This window comes from Physeter macrocephalus, chromosome 10 (genome assembly GCF_002837175.3).
Source record: "Physeter macrocephalus isolate SW-GA chromosome 10, ASM283717v5, whole genome shotgun sequence".
Classification (NCBI taxonomy): domain Eukaryota; kingdom Metazoa; phylum Chordata; class Mammalia; order Artiodactyla; family Physeteridae; genus Physeter; species Physeter macrocephalus.
Genome location: NC_041223.1, coordinates 10,100,262 through 10,121,383, shown reverse-complemented (window position 1 = coordinate 10,121,383; position 21,122 = coordinate 10,100,262). Strand labels below are relative to the sequence as shown.

The window sequence follows — 21,122 nt, the reverse complement described above, 5'->3', positions numbered from 1 at the left end:
GTCTGCCCTACTCGGTTCTGCGACCTCCACCCCTGGGTTGTTTCTCACAGGTCCCCCTTTCTTGGCTTTCACTGTCACGACCCCTGCCCGGGCCACCGAGCCATCATCAGCACCTCGCAGCCACTCTTCCTGCCTCAGCTTTGCTCCCTTCCATGCCACTTCCGTGCTGCATCCAGAATGGCCTTTCCAGAAGCCTGCTGAGATCATGTCATTCCCTTCATAAAGCCTTGAAGAGCTTGCCGTGGCCTTCGGAGAAGGCGTTACTGATGCACTTGGTTACTGGGCCCCATCTCATCCGTCTCAGCCTCCCTTTCTGGTCTCGCTCTCATCACACCACTGCCTTAGTCTCCGGCTACACTGAGTCCCTTCTGGAATCTTCACGCAAGCTCCTCTCCGACCCTTTTGCCACCCACCCACTCCTCAACCTCCACCCCACCCCATCCCTTGCCCACTTATACTAATCCTTCATGTCCTCCGAACAGCCTGGCACCTGTTAGGTCCCTGAGTCCAGTCCGTGTTTACTGAGAGAACAAAGAAGGAAGCCTGACTTGCTCCGGTGCTGCCCTACAGGCCGGGCACCGTCCCACCCAGGCTGGCGGTACTCAGGACCCCTTGCTGGGGTTCCCAGTGGAGTTCGCTCCCAGCGAGAGCTCTGGGAGGACCAGGACCGTGTGGCCTTGTTCAGTGTCATAGCTCCAGTGCCTCTTACGGTACATTCTTTTCCTCATCTTAATCTTTAGGCAGTTTGGAACCAAAAAATTTGCGTTTAGGTGCAGACTTATCACTAACTGGTTTGGTGACCTTGGACAGTTGAGTAAATCTCTGCTTCCTCGTTTGTAAAATGGGGATCAGAGAGCATCCTGTGGATATGTTATATGGATCAAATGCAGCCTTGTATCCAAAAGTTATATATTGCAAAGCACTGTGCAAATATTGATAATAAGCGTAAGCATCAGGCACAGATGACTCAGGTGAGACCTGGGTTGAAGGCCTTAAAAAGGTGGTTTCTTTGCTTCTTCCAGCACATAGTGACACATACAATTGGCTTTGCCCTCAGCTCTGAAGCGGACTTTTGCAGCTAAAACGCCAAAGAAATGTACAAGGAAAGGCCGGATATTTTGCCCCCATCTACCATCTGGGTAATTAGTCTGATCTCTCCCCTGACTCTCATTTTCCTGATGATGGATGATGGCAGTAGCCGAGAGGGCTTTGTGGGCGTGGATGGGGAGAACTTAGTCGTCTGTGCCTCCGAATACAGGGCACTGCAGCAGCAGGGAAGGAAGAGGGAACGATTCTGCCAGTTAACCTGGGAGCACAGCTGGGAGAACACTGGGGGGCCCGGGTTACAGCCTTCAATGGGTCATTAGTTTCTGTCTTCCTCAGAGCAGTTCATGTTGTGAAAAGAAGCAGGCAGGCAAATAAACACTGAAGATATTAAAATGTAACAAGAATATTCTTTAAAATCTATTTTTCTCCCCAAATGGGAATCTGACACCTATTTGTGATGAGAAATCACTCTGTGTTTATAGTCAGAGGCTCCCTGCTAAGGTGGTACAGCGTGTGACCATTATTTCACACATGTGGAGAAACATCTTTTATTGAACTGCCTTGAAGAAACAAGGCAGCTATTCTGTGAATTTTTAACAGATGCCAACATGACAATAAATTGTCCACGTGCCAAAGGAAAAACGCGCCTTGCTTTTTGGTGGCTTACGGAACCCTGGGTGTTTTGTGGGTGTCCTGACGGCGCTGGAGCTCTGCCAGCCGAAGAGGCACCTCTGACGAAGGAATCACATTTGCGTGTAGTTGGTACTGCGCTCGCTTGCCCTCCTGCAGTAGCCTGAGCACTCTGGCTCTTTCTTTGCTGTGCTCTCTTTCATGGGTGTGGCATGAACCATGATTTGGGCCTTGTGCTTAACGTTGCTTTTGCTAACAGGATTTAAGGTCTCCAGTGATGACGTTGCAGAGTTTGTTGTCTTGCACGAAGAGGGAAAGGATATACAGTTGGAGGCTCAGGTCCATGTTAAAATCCCTTCCAGTTTAATTTTCTGAAATTCCCTGTGTTTGCTCCATTATTTATTTGACTTGCTTTCTAAATCAGTTTTGTAACACCCTTCAACTTAGGGATGCACTTTCATTGGATGGTCCTTTAACCCATCAGTGACTCTTCTGGAGTTGTGATAACCTGTCATTGCTTATTTGGATTCATGGAGCTTTGCTCTGTATTTTTCTGTGTAGCGTCTCCTCCAGATATGCCTTAAGGCCTGAGTATAATTTCATTCTGTTTTTGAGAATTTTTAAAGTGCTTCTAAAGATAAGCTGTACCTCTGTCTTTCCAGTGAAGAGTTTTTCTTCATTCATACTGCGTAAAAGCATTCTGTATTCATTTCATCCCTTATATGGAAAATGTGATTTGTTTATAATGACTACATAAATCAGTTGCTTGAAAAAATTTTTTCGATCTGCTAAGGTTTAGATAGTCACAGTGGATTTTTCTTTTCTCTAAGAATTTTCTTTTTTTCAAATAAGAGAATCATATAGCATTTTTTAAAATATTAAGTGGAAAAATACCCCCTTAATAAACCACAAATAGCATGGGTGTTGAAGAAAATATTTAAAAGGTCTTGAAAACTCACTTATCTGATAATAATATAGATAGACATTTTAGAAACGCCAATTCTCTGTTAGGCCAGTTTGCTGAGATTTCAAGATAGCAATGTGTTTTCTTAAAAACACATTAAGAAAAAGAAAAGCATCTTTGGCTTAATTAGTCTTTAATACTGGCCTCTGTATAAAGATTGAAGTAGCATTTTCCCTAGACTTAACATGATTTATACTGCCATGCAATATTTAGAATAGATTGTTTGTCTAGGACTTTCTATTGATTAATAATATAAATATTTGTAGGGGAATGACCCTAATGGAAACCATTCTCAACCTGCAGACTGAATGACTCCAGACGAGGTCCTGCCTTCAGCTATTGGATACATGGAAAATGGCATTCAGAAAATTATCAAACCGTGGGGACTTCCCTGGTGGTCCAGTGGTTAAGACTCCATGCTTCCAGCGTAGGGAGCGCGGGTTTGATCCCTGGTCAGGGAACTAGGATCCCACGTGCTGTGTGGCACAGCCAGAAAGTTTAAAAAAAAAAATTGTCAAGTTGTAATGAAATACCTAAGTGAACCCATGTGCCTTTGGAATAAACTTTAGGACAAGTTGTAAGCCTCTTACTCGGTGGTGGAAACGAGCCTGGCCAAGATGGGGCCTTTATCACATGAGCTCCAGAGCTCCTTGACAAGCCCCCAGCAGAAGAGCAGTACGCCCTGATGCTTGGGCAAGGTCTCGGGGGTTTTCCTTTATAACCGGAAAGAGAATAGTCTTATTTCAGACTCTGGTCTCCCTTCAAACCCCACAAAAAACCCTAATGCATTGATTCATCCTTGCATAAATGTTTATCAAGCTAGTGATAATCATACGTGCTCATGATGCAGTAACAAACAAAAATCAAGACCCTTTTGCTCTTTATATTGCGTCTGTGCAGGCACTTGAAAGGACTCACATCCGTTTCCGTGTATCTGTCTCTCTTTCTTCTCTTCCTTCTCCCCCTTCCTGCTGCTCCCCAGTCCCTCTCTCCCTCTTTTAATAGGCAAACTCCGGGGACTCTGCGGGATTGGGAAGGATGTACACTGAGTCTTGCACCGCTCAGAGCTAAGCAGTGCTGGAGTTGTTGGTTAAGTGGCCTGAAACTGACAAGCTTCAGTTCTCTGAGCCGAGTAACATGGGCAGCCAGTTATTTCTGGAACTAGCTGTCAGGGAAAGGGCACTGGTTTCTGGATAGTCCGCTGAGTGAGGAAGGCTACCCATCAGCTGTAACTGGCTCTGGTGGAGGAGGTGCAGAGCTGGCAGGCCAGCACAGTGACACAGAGCTGTGTGCTACCTGGGGAAAGGCACCGAGCCATTGGCCAGGAGGCCACAGGGTGTGGCATTTATCACTCGGTGAATTCAGCACGGTCCAGGGATGTGCAGCACGTTCTGACTTTGCCGCGGTGAATGGTTTGAAGGGGAGCCTGGCGAGGGAGGCTCGTTTGAAAACTTGGAGTCATTCAGATGGGAAATAAATGGTGGGTTGTGTTAAAAATAATATGAATAATAATACCTGTCACTTACTGAGCCTCTGCTCTGTGTGCAGGCACTGAGCTGTATGCTTTACATAACATCTTCTGATTTACTCTTATGAGGTGGGCTCCGTTGTCATCCACCTTTCTCAGAGAAGGAAACTGAGGCTTCACTGTTAACTAACTTGCCTGAAGTCACCTAACCATAAGTGGTGAAGCTAAAATTTGAATTTGCCGTGACCGTGGAGACGGCCAGAGCGAATGCACATGGCAGATATTTAGGTGATAGAAGTAACGGTGTTTCTGGCCTACTAGGCCATTAGCTGTCAGTGGTTCATTTTGGGGAAGGGGGAATCTCTCCCCTTATTTTCTTTCTTTTTTAAAAAAAATTATTTATTTTATTTATTTACTTTTGGCTGTGTTGGGTCTTCTCGGCTGATTTGGTTCTTCGTTGCTGCACGCAGGCTTTCTCTAGTTGCGGCGAGCAGGGGCTACTCTTCCTTGTGGTGCGCGGCCTTCTCATTGCGGTGGCTTCTCTTGTTGTGGAGCAGGGGCTCTAGGCGCATGGGCTTCAGTAGTTGTGGCTTGCGGGCTCAGTAGTTGTGGCTCGCGGGCTCAGTAGCTGTGGCTCGCGGACTCTAGAGCGCAGGCTCAGTAGCTGTGGCGCACGGGCTTAGTTGCTCAGCGGCGTGTGGGATCTTCCTAAACCAGGGCTCGAACCCGTGTCCCCGGCATTGGCAGGCGGATTCTTAACGACTGCGCCACGAGGGAAGCCCTCAGTTGTTCTTTTTTTTGAATAGCTGTCCTCCTTTCCCCAGAAATGATTACTTGAATATACTCACTCTGAAACAAGGAGCCAGACCATCACAGTTATTAAGCTGTTTTCCCAAAGTAACAGTAAATGGGTTCTGAATAAAGATGTTTTCTTATTCATTAAAAACCTGCACTATTTGGTTCCAGTTCTCTGCCAGTCACTTTGCATGGTCCTGAGGAGACAGATACGAAGAGAGTGTGTTTTTTAAAGCCTCAGTGCTCACAATCTAGGTGGAGATAGTCACCCCAGCAAATAACGATGGCAGTGTGACAACTGCTCTGTCTCAGCTAACATACAGCATATGAAAGTATCTGCTTTTCTGGAAGGCCAGGGAATGCCATGGAAGCAGCAGGAGACAGAGCCAGGAAGGACAGGAGCACGTCAGTGTCGTGGAGGCAGGCGGCCCTCTGGGCACACTGTGAGCCAGCGTTCAGTAGAGGACTCAATCTAGCATTCTGTTTCCAAACTGCGCCGCTCAGTCGTGCGTTTTTTTCACTGAAAAAAATATATAAAATATCAGAGAACGCTGCACGTAATCAGGGTAGAGATTGTTTTGTGAAGAGTACATTGTGTGTGTGAATGCTGAATATGAATATATAAACACGTGCATATACTCACATATACACATTGAATCATGGTATACAATATATTTCTTTACTATGGATTGTGGTTAAAAAAAGGGGGGGGGAGTGGGAGCGAATTAACCTCTGGGAACCTCAGTGTCTTCATAGTTGTTTTGAAGTTTAAAAGGACAAGTAATGAACAAAGCCATTAGCACATAACATCTGCTCATTAAATGTCCACTGTTAGATCAGTGAATAGCCCATTACCAGGAACATGAGAGGTAGTCAATAAATAATTGTTAACAGAGTGAATGTGTGAAGATTTAGAGGTCGAAAGCAACCTGGTGCCTGCAGGGAGGTAAAAGTGGGAGTGACCGAATCAGAGTGGGGTCGCCATGATGACCAGGTAGCCATGATGGGGCTGGAGAAATAGGCCAGGTCACATTTTGAAGAGACTTGATTGCTGGGCTGATAAGTTTGGCTTCATTCCGTTAAGCAATCAAGAGTCATTGACTAGTTTTTTTGAACAAACACGGTTGAACATCCCTGGAGAGATGAGAAAGGTCGGAATTCAGAGCATAAAGTGGAGGCCCTGCCTTGGATACAAGAAAGAGATTTCCTTCTGAAAGTAGGAAAATCCATGAAGATGGGACATGGATGTCAGTGTCCGTAGGTGAGAGGGCAGGCCGTTGTAGAGGGGTGATGCTGCCTTTTCCTGTGGTTTCTGTACATTTAGCAGCAGAATTAGGGGAAGGCTTCAAGAAGGGGATTGTAAATGCTAAACTAACCATTCACAAGACCTGACCAAACAAAAGGATGCCCAGTGACCACTAGGATTCAGCTGAATGCAGGAACTTTGACTTCCAAGAATATACATTGTGACATCCACTTCACTAGTCAGACATAGTCTTAGTCTTATTCGGATCTAGTTTGATTTACCTGCCTCCTACCTTCAGCTAAGCTCTCAGCTTAAATAGGACTTCTTTGGGGAGACTTCATTGTCCCTAGTCTAAATTGGGTCCTCCTCTTAAGCCCTCGGAGTTCCTGTACTTCTGTTTTTTTGTACTCATACTTAACTTTTAGTTGTTTATTAGATGGCTGTCTCTGCCACTAGAATGTGAGGTCCACGAGGGCAGACACTGTTTTGCTCATTGTTTACATCCTCAGTACCTAGGATGCTGCCTGGAATCTCGTTCGGTTGCTCTGTGACTTGATCATTTTTCCCTGTTGATAGGTTTTCTTTTCTTTCTTTTTTTTTTTTAAGATTTTTTTTTATGGGACCATATTTTAAGTCTTTATTGAATTTGTTACAGTATTGCTTCTGTTTTATATTTTGGTTTTTTGGCCACGAGGCATGTGGGATCTTAGCTTGTCAACCAGAGATCGAACCCACACCCCCTGCATTAGAAGGCGAAGTCTTAACCACTGGGCTACCAGGGAAGTCCCCAGGTTTTATTTTCTACTCAACTAAATTGTAATTCTTCAAGGACAAGGATCAAATCTTTTACATTTTTTTTTTAATGCTCTCTTATTCTTACCACAGCTCCATGAATGCCAGAGTAAAATTGGGGCATGCTGATAGAAGATTTGTGTATCATTATTGTGGATTGAGTTCCAGTATGATAGCTTAGATCAGAACTCACACAGTGAATGAAGAGCTTGTAGCATCACTAAAAAGGCAATAGTAATGCCTTTGTATAGCATTTTCATGGTGTTTTTCAGTTTAGAAAAGCACAGTCACATACGTTTTTCTTATTTGACTCTCAGAATGATCTTGGAAGCCAGGACAGGAAGTGCATTCACTATTTCATACAAGAGAACCCGTGAGTCCACACAGTGGATGGTGGAGGCAGCCTCTAACCCACATGTGATTCCAAACAGATGGGTGTGTGTGTGTGTGTGTGTGTGTGTGTGTCCTATTACTACATTACCTTCTCAGAATAGAGCTTGTGCCTCTTCATCTGGAGTTTGGTTGCACAAGGGTTCGTGATTGCATACACATGTAATGAAGGACTCAAAAATAGTAAATCCATTTATATAAGCCTTCTATGCATTTATTTTATGGATGAAGTGTACAAATCATTTTCATATAGTTTCTAAGATTTTTTTTCAGTAAGTTCTTTTATATAATGTAAATAATAATTATCTAAATTAGTACTTTTTTCCAAAGTTTGAATTTTCCGTGTTAGATTATTTACCTAGGGCATATAATTCCATAATACGTCTAGAAATTCAACATACTTTTATAATATATGGGAAATTCACTTTATACTTTCTAAATTTTCCTTACTAGATAGTTAGGTTTTCTAAACTCAGATGGTTTATAACTAGAAAAATTTCACAACTTTTAAAAAAAAATAGCTTCATTCTCTCAGCTGTCAGTTTTTTCTGTTCATAAACTGTGTTACAAGCTGCCATTTTATAATAACTTTCTAAAGGAAGCAAAATACAATCAAATATGTCACCATAAATAGAAAATTATTGTTTGAAATTTGATATTTGGAAACATTTTAGCGTTTATTTCATTCAAAATTAAGGTTAAAATAAAGCAAAATGAAGAATATCCCCCAAATAAATACACATGCGAATTTTAGACCTGAATTAGATTTTTCACACAAAAAAAGTTTAAGCCAGAATCATAGAGAACTAGAACTAGAAGTGCCGCTGCAAATATCATATGTCTTCCCTCTCACCATTTAACAGGTGAGGAAACTGAGGGCCAAGAGGCTAGGTTAATTGCTGTATTCTGCACAGCAAATGTGGAAGGCCCACGACTGACATCCTAGTCAGTTCCCTTGCTGTCACAGCATGCTGCCTCTCTGGCTTTTCTTTTTTGAATATATAATAATAGTAATAGCTAGTGATTATTGAAAGTTCACTGTGTGCCAGGCACTACTATAAATTTTTTACATGTATCATCTCATTTAATCCCCGCAGCAACCCTATGAGGTAGATAAAATTGTCCCTATTATATAGATAAGGAAACGAATAATGCACATGCAGGTCTCTGTCTTTAGGATGAAAAGTAGAAATACTTCTTTTTTCATTAACTTCTGTCTTCTAATTTTTCATTAGTTTTTTTAGATTATGATGATATTCAATAACCTCTTAAAAATATGGTTATATCCATAATGGAAGCCTTTTTAGTAGGATTATTGCTGGCATTTCATTGTGATTATATATTATGTATCACTTTACCTACCTCCTAACTGGTCTCCTAACTTTTAGCCTTACTCTCCTTCAGTCCTTTCTTCTTGCTGCATATTATGGCAGAATTAGCTTTTGAGAATGCAAGTCAGATCATATTGCTTTCCTGCTAAGACTGTGTATGGCCTTTGCCAGTGTTAATCACAGTGTAGGACCAGATTTTCATAGGATTGCAGGTGCAAGAGTTTTGGTGAACTGTAGCTATTTGGTAATAACAGCTGAATCTGCAAGATGAAATGCTCCCTAGTCAAGACATAGAGGGGCCAACAGAAAAATGGGCAAATGATATAAATAGTTGTAGAAAAGGAGTCAAAACTGCTGTAAAACAAAATGTTCAGCCTTACTCATGATAAAAGGAATACACAATCTAACACAAACCAATTATAAAATATCCCTGAAAGGATACATTAAAAAACCATTTGGGGCTTCCCTGGTGGCGCAGTTGTTGCGCGTCCGCCTGCCAATGCAGGGGAACCGGGTTCGCGCCCCGGTCTGGGAGGATCCCACGTGCCACGGAGCGGCTGGGCCCGTGAGCCATGGCCGCTGAGCCTGCGCGTCCGGAGCCTGTGCTCCGCGACGGGAGAGGCCACAACAGAGGGAGGCCCGCATACCACAAAAAAAACAAAAACAAAAACCATTTGCCTTTGACCAGGGGAACTCAGTGGTAGGAGATGGGGTATATATTTTTTTAAGCTTTTGGAATTTGTAGACAGTTACACAAGTACTGGAGTACTGTGGATCCCACATATTTAAATAAAAAAACAAATGTAGAAATAAAAACCAGCTTGTTCATGCTAGTTGGAAACTATACCTGAATACTTGGGGTATTCAGGAGTTAAAAGATACTCGTGGCAGTTTATAAACCAGAAAGTTATCATCATACTGTCTTCCTTTTGTGTATACATTTCAGATTATAGAACATTTTCATGTGCTGTCTCAGTTGTTCTGGCGGCAACCTCATCTGCATTTTAAGGTGAGGAAACTGAGCCTCAGATAAATTATGATTCACCTGAGGTCACAGAGCTAGATTTGATCAATTCACATACACTGCAGTATATTTATTTACATATCTGTCTACTCTACCGGATTCTGAGCTAGTGACACAAACAAAGCTATAATGTAGGCCTTCTATTCCCAGTTGACTGCCTTTCGATGCTTGTAGTTCAGAAAAGCGTCAGTGAAATTATGTCACCTCCTTTCATTGTCTTGGGGAATACATGGAAAGAGATGAGTGTCACCAAAAATATAAAACAAGATTTCAAAAACCTCTTATAAGTGGTGCCATTGCGAACGCATACAGAGAAAAAAAATAGCTTTCCAATTTTAATTTCTGTGGAAGGAGGTGGATCCCATACTCCACAGAACCTTGTTGTTGGAATTTGATGTTACTACACATTCCATTCGGATTAGCTTTAACAGTCTACCTCTTTTGGAGCCTTTTGACAAACTTGATTTTCTGCAAAATTCCAGGGATGAGTGAGACAGTTCAAGTGGATCATGGCATATATATACATATTTTTAAGGATTGAATAAAGAGTCAGAAATAAATAACTTGCCCAGATAAGAATTCTTAGAAGTCATTTGAACAAACCTTAAGCTTATAGTAAGTGTCCAAGAGGCAGCAATAACTTAAGGATGTGCTGTGTTACCAGCAGTTCTAAATCCTTCAGCATGGACACTTTCTTGGTTGAAGTGAAATTTAAGGCTAAAAAAAGGACATGTATTATTTTCCTTAACTAATGAAGAAGAAAGCAGCCATTCTCAAAAGAAAGAAAGGAAGAAAAACGTATACAATCTGTATGGAATTTAAACACTTTTTTTATTAAACAGGACTCTATATGAAACTCTTGAGAATTTTATAGTCAGGCTTAGATAAATATTTCATGTTACATCTTAAGATGCAATCATTTATAGTAATTTTAGCACTTTGATTTCTGTTTGTTTTCAGATTTGAAAAAGCAAACATTTTCTATGATGATTTATATCTGGGAGCCGCCAATTGAGCCCAATTTCACATGACTTTATCTTTATAAATAAATGAAATAGGATAATAAGGAACAGCTCTGCTTACTTGTATTTTATGTCTATCTCTTTAGACAGAAGCAGTGTTAGAAGATCTCTTCTTTTTCTTACTGAAATGTAAACCATGGCCTTTGTAAATGCCCTACTCTGTTTAACCCCCTAAATTTAAGCTGACCTTGGATCCAGGCATCATCTTCCCCCTCCGGCTGCCTCAGGAGACTCTCTTTCTCAAGCTGCTCCTCTCAGTTCTCCTCTGGAGTAGGTGGAAACCTGCTCCCTCTCTGCACTCACCCTGTACTAAAGCCTTCAGCTGACACCTGTGAACTCTCACCAACTCTAACTCCCGGGTTCTGGGAGTTGTTTTTCAAACTGCCCTTTGTTAGTTTTCTGGTTTGACGATTTCTCTTTTTCTTAGATACATGTCTTGATTTGGGGTGTTCTTTGTCTAAATGCGTATTCCCAGTTCATTCTTCGTACTTGTTTACATTTGGCTGAACTACTGATGATGGCGACGTACCTTGACTTTATAGTCCTGCACAATTGAAAGATGTATTTTCCTTATCCATTTGTCCAACTACCTGCTAAGCACCTACTGTGCTGTGCTCAGCACTCTGAGTACAGGAGGGATTTAATACTCATTCTTTCAGCACATAGTTTTTGATACCTACTACGTGCCAGGCGCCCTGCTGGGCACTGAGAATGCAGCAGAGAGCACGTACATGATCCTTGCCTTCATGGGGCTTATGCTTTAGTGGGGAGGAGAGAGCTTAAGTGAGTCAGAAATAAAGGAGGATGATTACCTGTTATGAAAAGCACTGTGAGGAAAGAGTGACGCCGCCAGGGTGGTCGGGGAAGGTGGACCTGGAGGACAGGAAGGAACCGGCTGTAGGGCGCTCTCAGAAGAGGGAACGGGGGAGAGTAGGCTCTATCAAGGGAAAGAGCTTGACGTTATCTTCTAGGAAGCATGAGAAGGCCAGTGGACTTCAGGGTAGTGAGAAGGAGAGAAAACTATAGGAAGTGGGGTTAAAGTGAGAAAGGCAACCCCAGACCACAAAAGAGCCCACAGACCGTCGTCCGATGCTGGCATTTTGTTCCAGGTCTAATGAGAAGCCTGGTGGCAGCGTGGTTATACAGAGAAGATACGCTCTGATTTTCTTTTTTATTCCTGAAAAATCATTCTGGCGGCTTTGTGAAAGTGAACCAAAAGGCACAAAAACAGGGGGCAGGGCTGAGAGGGGTGAGCCAGACCATGACCATGTCTGGTCGTGGGAGAGAAGATGGTAGCTGGGCGGCTTGGCTTTCGTAGGTGAGGAAATGGAGACGAGGAGTGACCCCAGATACATTTCGGAAGTAGAGGCAACAGACGTGCCGGTGGATCCATCACACTGTCCGACATCGGGGCGGGAGGGAGGAATCGTGGGTGGCACACTGGGGTGAGTGGTGGTGCTGTTGTTGGCAGTGGGGAGGACGTTACGGGAGGAAGTCGGGGTCTGTGTGGAATAGCAGAGTGCACTTCAGACCCTCCACTTGTGTGCAGTTCCCCCCGACGGGTAGTATGAATCAGGTGGTAAGTCTGCAGGACTATAGGAGTCACGGTGAACAACTGTGGCCCCAGGAGGTCAGAGGGGAGAAAAACGGTTATGTGCAGGGGGGAGCTGGGTGCTGGCCTGGGCTTGAAAGAGGGGTGGGATGTTTGAGTGAGCGGGGACACGTGGCCCAGAGATCGGGAAGTGAGCCGAGGCTCTGAGGGGCGTGCACATGTCCAGCCAGGCAAGAATGGAGGTTAGGAGCGATTAAGGTTATTGGCCTGTTCACCCTCTTCTCCTTTTCCCTAGTTCATGTCCACAGTCCGTTGGGTTCCCAGGAACTCTAATGAGGGTTCAGAGTGAGGACTAGGGTAGCCCCCTGGGCCCTCTCACATCCTCCACACTGGGTTTGAGATGTCTTTAGATGTTCTTTAGGGGAATCCCACAGCACCAGTCTTCTCCCATCTACCTCTGACACAATTCCATGTTCACTTTTGTCACCTGCATTTATATATTTCCATTTATTTCTCACTTAGGTTTTATGGCAGGCACACAGAGAAACCCTCAGATGTCTCAGTATGGACCTCAACAGACAGGACCATCCATGTCGCCTCATCCTTCTCCTGGAGGCCAGATGCATCCTGGAATCAGTAGCTTTCAGCAGAGTAACTCAAGTGGGACTTACGGTCCACAGATGAGCCAGTATGGACCACAAGGTAAAAAAGTTTCTCCAAAATGCGCTGCACTAGGTTGTAGAAATTTTGTTAATATGTTAGTCCTTCAAGACCTTAACATTATAAACATCTTTTAAGATCCAGTTATTTGTTACCTGACAGATTTGTGAGGTTAATGCAAACCCACAGTCCTTCAGTTGCCCATAGTGATGGGAAGAATAATTATAGCAACTATTCATTAAGCATTCATGCGTCAGACACTGCAGTAAGTGCTCTTCATACGTGTGCTGTTAATAATGATGGAGTAAAGCCTGTTTCTGCAACGTAGCTCTAAGTGCTTGTCCTCAAAAAGTTTCTGATTTAAAACCTAGGTTTCATTATGTTGTATTCTAACTTTGTCCCCTCCCTCTCTGTAATTATGTTTGTAACAATATTCTCACTACTCAGAAGGATTTCATGTGTCTGCAGATGAAACCTCTCATCTCTCTTCATCTAATCTGTCTCCAAAGTGCTCTCTCTATCAGGTAAATAATGGTTCTGATTTTCACAGCCATTACCAGTTTTACTCTTAGAAGGCAGGACAAAGCCTGAAATGGACATGTCTTTCAAAAAGGAAAGAGTAGGAAAATAAGTGGACCTTGCCCCAGATACACCATTTTCATTCTGCCTTCCCGGACATTGACGTCTGTTTTGTCTTACACGTGCAGAATCCTTTTATCAGGGTTTTTAACCTGATATATATATATATATTTTTCGAAGTCACTTTTGGCAGTAAGGCATTTGAAATTAGCACCTTCTTTATATTTTGTTTCTTTAAATTAGACATTAATGGATAATTTAGAGAGAATGAGCTAATCTGGCACAATTCCCAGAGCTTCCTCATTTCTGAAAATACCAGAATATCCTGAGTGAAGACAGTGCCCAGTAGGAAACTGTAGTAGAATGTTCGCTGCCTCCACAACCAGGTCGGATCCCCTGACTTAATAAAGCCTTAATATTTCCGAGAGCGTTTCTGTCCGTCTGGAAAACGTGCTGTGCTGAGGACCTTCGGGCCTCTCCGGCCATCACATAAGTGCCCGCCAGGCCAGGCGATTCTTTGAGCAGGCCAGGCACCTTCTCGGCTTTTTACCTGGTGTTTCTCAGAAACGCTTTCCTTACTTCACGGTTTGAAAGTTGTCTTTCTTGCGGAAGGATTTTAAGCACCTTCGATGCTATCAACGTAGCGCCATCGCCTCGCCTTATGTTGCTCTGTCATCTTACATCCCAGCTATTTCTGTTGTTGGGAAAACCATATTAAAACACCCAAAACAAAATTTTTCCGTGGCCCCTTCCTGCCTCTGTCCATGTGCATGTAGTCAGAGTGGATACAGACGTGGGTTTTGCTTGATTCCCTGCACACCATGTCATGCATGGATTTCTGTGTTGTGAATTCCAGTAAGCTCTAGGAATTTAAGGTCCCAGTTGACAGTAAGTGTCTGCCCAGTTCCCCATCAGCCCCAGGTAGTTGTGACATGTGGCAGATTGTTGCTGAGCTAAGGCAGGACATGTCACTCAGCTGTGAGAGCGCCTACCTGCCCGCTGCACCCACTCAGTGGGTATCTTCAAAACTGGGGGACTTTGGCCATCAGGAAAGGAAGAAAACTTTAGTGAAAGTTGAAAAGGCCGTTTATAAGTTGTGATATGCACAGAAAATACGGACTTTTGTTCAGAATGTAACTGGAGAATCCTGGAGGTCAGGACCTTATTCTTAGAATTAGGGGTGGCTGGAGGCCTGGGATTTAACCACTGCCACTCACTAGGGCTTCCCGTAATCTTCAAAACTGGTTTCTCTACTCTTAAATAATTCACTCTTGCAGTCTTGTCCTCTGCTGTTCTCACATAAGGGAAAGTGGAGCCTTGGACTATCTGATGAGTCTTTTGTGAACGGCTGTGAAAGCACTTATGCTTTAGGAGTTAGGTAATAACACAAAAGGTAATTTCTATAGAATGGATTTATTTTCTGAAAAAAACCCTCAGTTTTTTGGAATCGTTGAATGTTTTTTTTTTTTTTTTTTTTTGTGGTATGCGGGCCTCCCTCTGTTGTGGCCTCTCCTGTCGCGGAGCAGAGGCTCCGGACGCGCAGGCTCAGCGGCCATGGCTCACGGGCCCAGCCGCTCCGCGGCACGTGGGATCCTCCCAGACCGGGGCGCGAACCCGGTTCTCCTGCATCGGCAGGCGGACGCGCAACCACTGCGCCACCAGGGAAGCCCTTGGAATCGTTGAATGTTAAGATTCTGGTTGTTTTATTCATTTGGCTGCATTGGGTCTTAGTTGCAGCACACAGGATCTGCGTTGTGGCACGCATGGGCTCGTCGTCGCACCGCGCAGGCTTCTCTCTAGTTGTGGCGTGTGGGCTCTAGAGCACGGGCTCAGTAGTTGCAGCGTGCTGGCTTAGTTGCCCCGCGGCATGTGGGATCTTAGTTCCCCAACCAGGGATTGAACCCACCGCCCCTGCTTTAGGGAGGTGGATTCTTAACCAGCGGACCACCGGGGAAGTCCCAAGATTCTCGATTTAGGAGCACTGCACCTGTGAGGGGTCTCACCCAAACTTGTGTGCCCTTGGAAAGTTACTTACTCTCTGGGATTTACTTTTCCTATAGAAAATGGGAAAATTAGATTGTGTTACCTTGGAAGTTGCTTCTAATTCTAATATTCTGAGTCTAAATTTTGCTTCAACTCCAGGGCCTTTTACGTTAATGCGGCCCACTGGATCCACTGCGTAACATTTTGCTTATGTAGACAAGAAGGTTTTTGTTTTGGGTTTTTTTTAAGGCATAAATGCTGAGTTTAGGTTGACATTAGAGATAATTTAAAATAAGGCTGATAATTTCCGTACACAGCACTTTCTACCTTTGAAAAAAAGGGCCTGCGCATTTGTGCTCTCGGCAATATTCTCCTTCCAAGAGGCATCTCTGGCACATTCCACTTTGAGGCGTGTCCCCTCCTGGGTTCCTTGACTGGCTCCCAGTGCTCTGTGTGCAAATCAGAATTGTTTGCTTTCCTCCTTGTATTCTCCTCTCCTCGGCAAACACTAAATGACAGGAAATTACGCGTGTAACCTGTGTCACTCAATTCAGTAAATGTTCTTACCTTTACATTTCTCTCTTGGTTGATCCTTTAAACAGAGACCCAAATGAAGTATTTTTTTTTCTTTCTCTTAATTAACTACTCAAATTATTAGTAAAATATTCAGCTTACATCTTCGCGTTACACGTTTTGATGTCTGAAAAGAATCGCTTGTGCAGCGACCCACAGGGTCATCAGTCACGTCTTCTATGTCTGTTACTAACTAGATGGCTTTCTTCTGGGCTGGTTTCGTTTTTAAGAGATCTCAGGGGAAAATATTTTACGATCTCTTTTTGCTAACCTTTTTGTTGTCAGGAGCAGCTTCTTCAAAATTATTAGTAACAACCACCAACATTTATAAACACTACTGGGTCCTGGTCTTGGTGGTTTTCATATATTAACTCATTTAATCCTCACAGCATGCTGTGTTATAGGTACTGTTATTACTCCACTTGACAGACCAAGAGACTGAGGCGTGCACCACATACACACCTTTGCCCCGGGCACACAGTGGTCACGCCAGGATTCAAATTCAGACATACTTTCCCATTTTTATTAATTAACAGGAAGCCCGTGACGTTATCCCATTTTGCAAAGGAGCAGGTTAAGTAATTTACGCACAGTCCCACAGCTGGTAAGGGCAGAGCCAGGGTTCACACCGAGGGAGACTTCAGAGGCCACTCACAGAGCCACTGGTGCTGGTGCGTCGCTTCCCAGGCCTGAGATGTACTCCTTCCCTGCCGTTCCTTCAGTGAGCCGAGAGAGAAGGAAGCAAAAGGCAAACCACTGGCCTTCAAGGAGCAAGGAACATTTGGGGAATACAGGGGTGGAAATACATCAGAAATACTAGAGATAAAGGGAAAAAAAAACTATTAAGAAGAAATTTTTTTTTTAATTTGATGCAGTCCACTCTATTGATTTTTTTTTTTTTCTTTCATAGATTCTACTTTTCTCTTGTTGCAGAGCATGGGCTCTAGGCACGCGGACTCAGTAGTTGTGGATCATAAAGGGAAAAAAAAACTATTAAGAAGAAATTTTTTTTTTAATTTGATGCAGTCCACTCTATTGATTTTTTTTTTTTTCTTTCATAGATTCTACTTTTCTCTTGTTGCAGAGCATGGGCTCTAGGCACGCGGGCTCAGTAGTTGTGGATCGCGGGCTCTAGAGCACAGGCTCAGTAGTTGTGGCACATGGGCTTAGTTGCTTCGCGGCATGTGGGATCTTCCCGGACCAGGGCTCGAACCCGTGTCCCCTGCATTGGCAGGCAGATTCTTAACCACTGCGCCACCAGGGAAGCCCCAAGAAGAAATTTTTAGAAGTGTGTATGAATACTGTAAAATCTGAATTATTAAACGTACTAACGGGGCTTCCCCCTTTGGCTCGCGTTTCTCTCTGCGCCGCATTTTCTCTGTTGAGCTCCTCCGCCGGGCGGGGTGACAAAGGCGCCACCGCCGCACCGCCGCCGACGTTTTCTACCCACGGCTCGGCCACCCGGCCAGCCCCCTCGGCACCCACAGAATCCCTGAGGCCCCAAAGCACCTCCCGAAAGGATGCGCCGAAGAGCGGCGGCTTTCCTCGCCTCGAAGGGCGCTGGCTCCTCGACGGTCTCCCAACAGCTGCTAGGTCATCATCGAGGCCACGATGCCCCCTGCCATACAAAAGGCGACCTTGAGCGCCAGTAACAGGAAACACCCAGTCAGTTTTGGACAAATATCAAAATACCCTAATGGCATAAAGCCAATCTAAATGTGTAAAAATGTTTAATTGCAGTATATTTGATGAAATAGTACTTTTCTACCTTCAAGCAAGCACATGTAAAATAACTACCCTTACAAACTGTTTGATAGAAAGGGCCATAGAGACTTGCTCTAATAAATAGAAAGCAGTTATGTAAATGACATGTTAATTATTAATAAATGAATTTGTATGGGAAAATGGGAGCGGAAATCAATTTCATCTTCATAGCCTTTCTATTTCCTAAGGACAGACACTGTCTTGTTTGTGTGTTCTCTAGAACAGTGTCTGTCACAGACTGTCCACAAGTATTTTTTGCATGTTTGTCACTAACTGCAAAAAGTGAGGGTCTAGCCTTAGTTTTGCAAGGAATTAGGCGTATTACCTTGGGCAACTAACAGGAATTCTGAGCCTAGATTCCCCTCCAGTTATCACTCCCTTGTATGTTAGTGTCTGGGCCACCACTTACAGCTACACACGTTGTACACTGACTCAGCCTTGGTTTTATGCCTTAATTTGTATAGTGTGTCTTAGGAAGCAGGGAACTTCTAAGTAGGTGAGTCTGAAGAACGTTTTATTCCTAAATTACGTGGTCAAAGAGGCTTTTCAGAAGGGTTTAACATGTTTTTCTCTAAAATAAATAAGATGCCATCGGAACTCTTCCTTCTCCTTCGTTCATTAAAATGTTTCTCACAAATTCAGCAAAGGCAAACTTTAAATGATACCTAGTTGAAATGAATGCAGTTCCAAAATAGTGAATTGCACATTAATAATCTTACAGCTGTTTCAGTTCAGAGGAATAACATATAAATGTCACCAGTTGGCAGCCCACTGGCTACTTGAAGAGTGCCTTATAGGCCCATGACAACCTTGGTGTCGCCATGACCCAAGATTTCAGTCTCTGCTCTTACTCTCAAATTAAACTAAATTCAGCCTCTTCTACAGAAGTGATATGTGTCTGCCACATGGATTCATTTTTTCTTCCCGTGGACAGTGTTGCAAATCGGAGATCTTGTTCTTGGGCTTTCCAAAGGCTGGTTTCTGTGCAGATCACTCCCCCTTCGGTTTCACTCATTTTTTTTTTTTTCTTAAAAGTTTGTAATATACTTGATATCTTCACTGCTTCCTGTTACCTTTATTTTATGGTTAAATGGACACTGCTAGGCAAAAGTATTAATTCCATATTCTATACGGCTTTGTTAAAAAATTCGAAATCTTTATCTCGCTCACAGTAGCAAGAACAGATTATAGTAGATCATTTTACAGCAAAAGGTGGTTAATGCCATGTTCTTTTGATGCTCAAATTTAGCCTTCAAGTTAAAAGGTTTAAGCATGAATTTTTCTTAGCAGGCTGATAATCATCATGATTTTAGCAAAACCTGGGAATTAGGGAAGAAGTAAGGAAAACAACGTACAAATCAACTTTAAGAAAGAAAAAGAAAAAACGTAAAGCAACATTGATTTTGACTAGTGTGAAGCTAATTATTTTACGTTGCTTATTAAAATCAACAGCACACGGAGTGCCAGCATCCCCTCCCCTCACTGAATGACTAAGCACCTCGTGGGGCGTGGTCATCCGGCGGACTTGTACCGCAGGCCTGGCTCATGACAATTGTGGATGGCAGTGGAGAAATGCAGGATGTGGACGTGCAGCTTTACTTTACATCTTCGCAAGGTGCCTTTTCCTGAGGCTCACAGCTCTGCCATTTTTTTCAAATGTTTGTTTGAAAAGAAATGACTGGTTTTCAAATCTTTAAGAGTTGGTACCACGGGTCCTTTCAGAAGGCTTGCTACACCTGCCGTCAGGTGAAGCGGATCAGAGCTCTCCCTCCAGGGGGCGCCGTTCCCATGCAGTCTGTGGGTGTGCACAGGGCACAGCAGCTCTAGGGAGGACTCCGGTGCTCAGGCACCTGTGACAACAGTGACTGAGAATCCCTTCGTTCCTTACCGTAGGGATTTTACTGTTTTATGCCAAATTTGGCTATTGAATTAAGATTATACAATTTTACATTTTTTAGGTTAGTACTTGCTTTTTCTTTTACTCTGAGAAATAAATTTAATATCTGTGCATCTTGAAAGTAAAATTAGGCATATGATGCAATATATAATAAAAAGAATTTCACTGATTGAAAAGTTATCTTACATTAATATTGGAACAGTTTCTGTCTATTCCTTGACAGATTCTAACCATTGTCAGTGTCCAACAATAGTTACTGTTAATATTTTTTTCCTCACAGCAATCACACGAGATAGAGAATCTCGTATCACGCCCTTTTTGCAGATGAGGAAACTGAACATTGTGTGTGAAATGGCTTTCTGAAGGCCACACACACGCAGACATTTATGCCCCTGCTCCTTGAGGGCCTGTGCTCTCAAGACTCACTGCTCTGAAGTTAGATACTAGCATCGGACTTACCCATATGTCCCCCAAGCCTGTGTGTGACGTCAGCCTTGGCGGCGGTGGTTTCTCCAAAGATCCGCTTCTACACAGAGGCAGCCAGCACGCACCCAGCCCCCTTCCCCGCATGGCTCTCCTCTGTCACTGGCTCAGGGACCTGCCCTCTCCACTCTGTGTAAGTTCTCCCTGCTTTGTTCTCCTTCAGAGCGCTTGACACCACATGACATGCTCTAGATTTGTTTATTAGCCTGTCTCCTGCCACCAGAATGTAAGCTCTTTGCCTTTGCTCATTGCTGAATCCCCATCTGTTAGCACAGAGCTGGCATATTTGAGGCTCTTAAGAACTATTTCCTAAATGGATGAAGACGGAGAGTGTTCCAGAGACACTGGTATGCCTTCTTGACCCTGCGTTGATGCTTGATGGGTATTGGGTTGACTACTCAATGCTTAAGAATTATCTTTGGGAGATGGCACTAAGGATCATGGTTGTCTGTTTTTCTCTGTGCTTTTATATTTTCTATATTGTGCTTGCATCACTGTATAATTAAATTTTTAAAGGAGTTAAATTTTGTAACATATATGGGAAAAAACTACCAAAAGTAACATATGTGGGAAGAAAACTACCAGAAAAACTACCAAAACTACTGAAGTCATACTGTAAGGTCTTTTCTCCTCTTTTACAAGCTTTATTTAATATTATTATTATTTTTACATTTTGAAGACTTTTTAAAATGCATGTTGACCTGGGAAAAATATGGTGTCATATATCAGTTCAAAAGATAAATTATCACTATTCCCACAAATAGTAGGATTTAATGCAACTTGGGGTAAGTTCACTTTCATTTTGAATCTGCATTTGTGGTCTTCTTTACTCAGTTTCTCTCCTAAAGCCGTGGCTGAAAGTACAGCATTGTGAGATCAGTCTGAGAGAAAGGTAGCGTGGGAAGAAGGTTTTTTGGTTTTT

General features: G+C 43.3%; 1 protein-coding gene across 4 annotated transcripts in view; it reads left to right on the top strand.

Annotated features, from left to right (window-relative positions):
- Positions 1 to 21,122, top strand: part of ARID1B (AT-rich interaction domain 1B) — a 455,213-nt gene that overhangs the window by 365,270 nt on the left and 68,821 nt on the right. For all 4 annotated transcript variants that reach the window (XM_024122602.3, XM_055087421.1, XM_055087420.1 and 1 more), the window contains one exon: positions 12,784 to 12,963. In XM_024122602.3, coding sequence (XP_023978370.2) covers positions 12,784 to 12,963 — 180 coding nt within the window. The remainder of the gene's footprint in view (positions 1 to 12,783; positions 12,964 to 21,122) is intronic.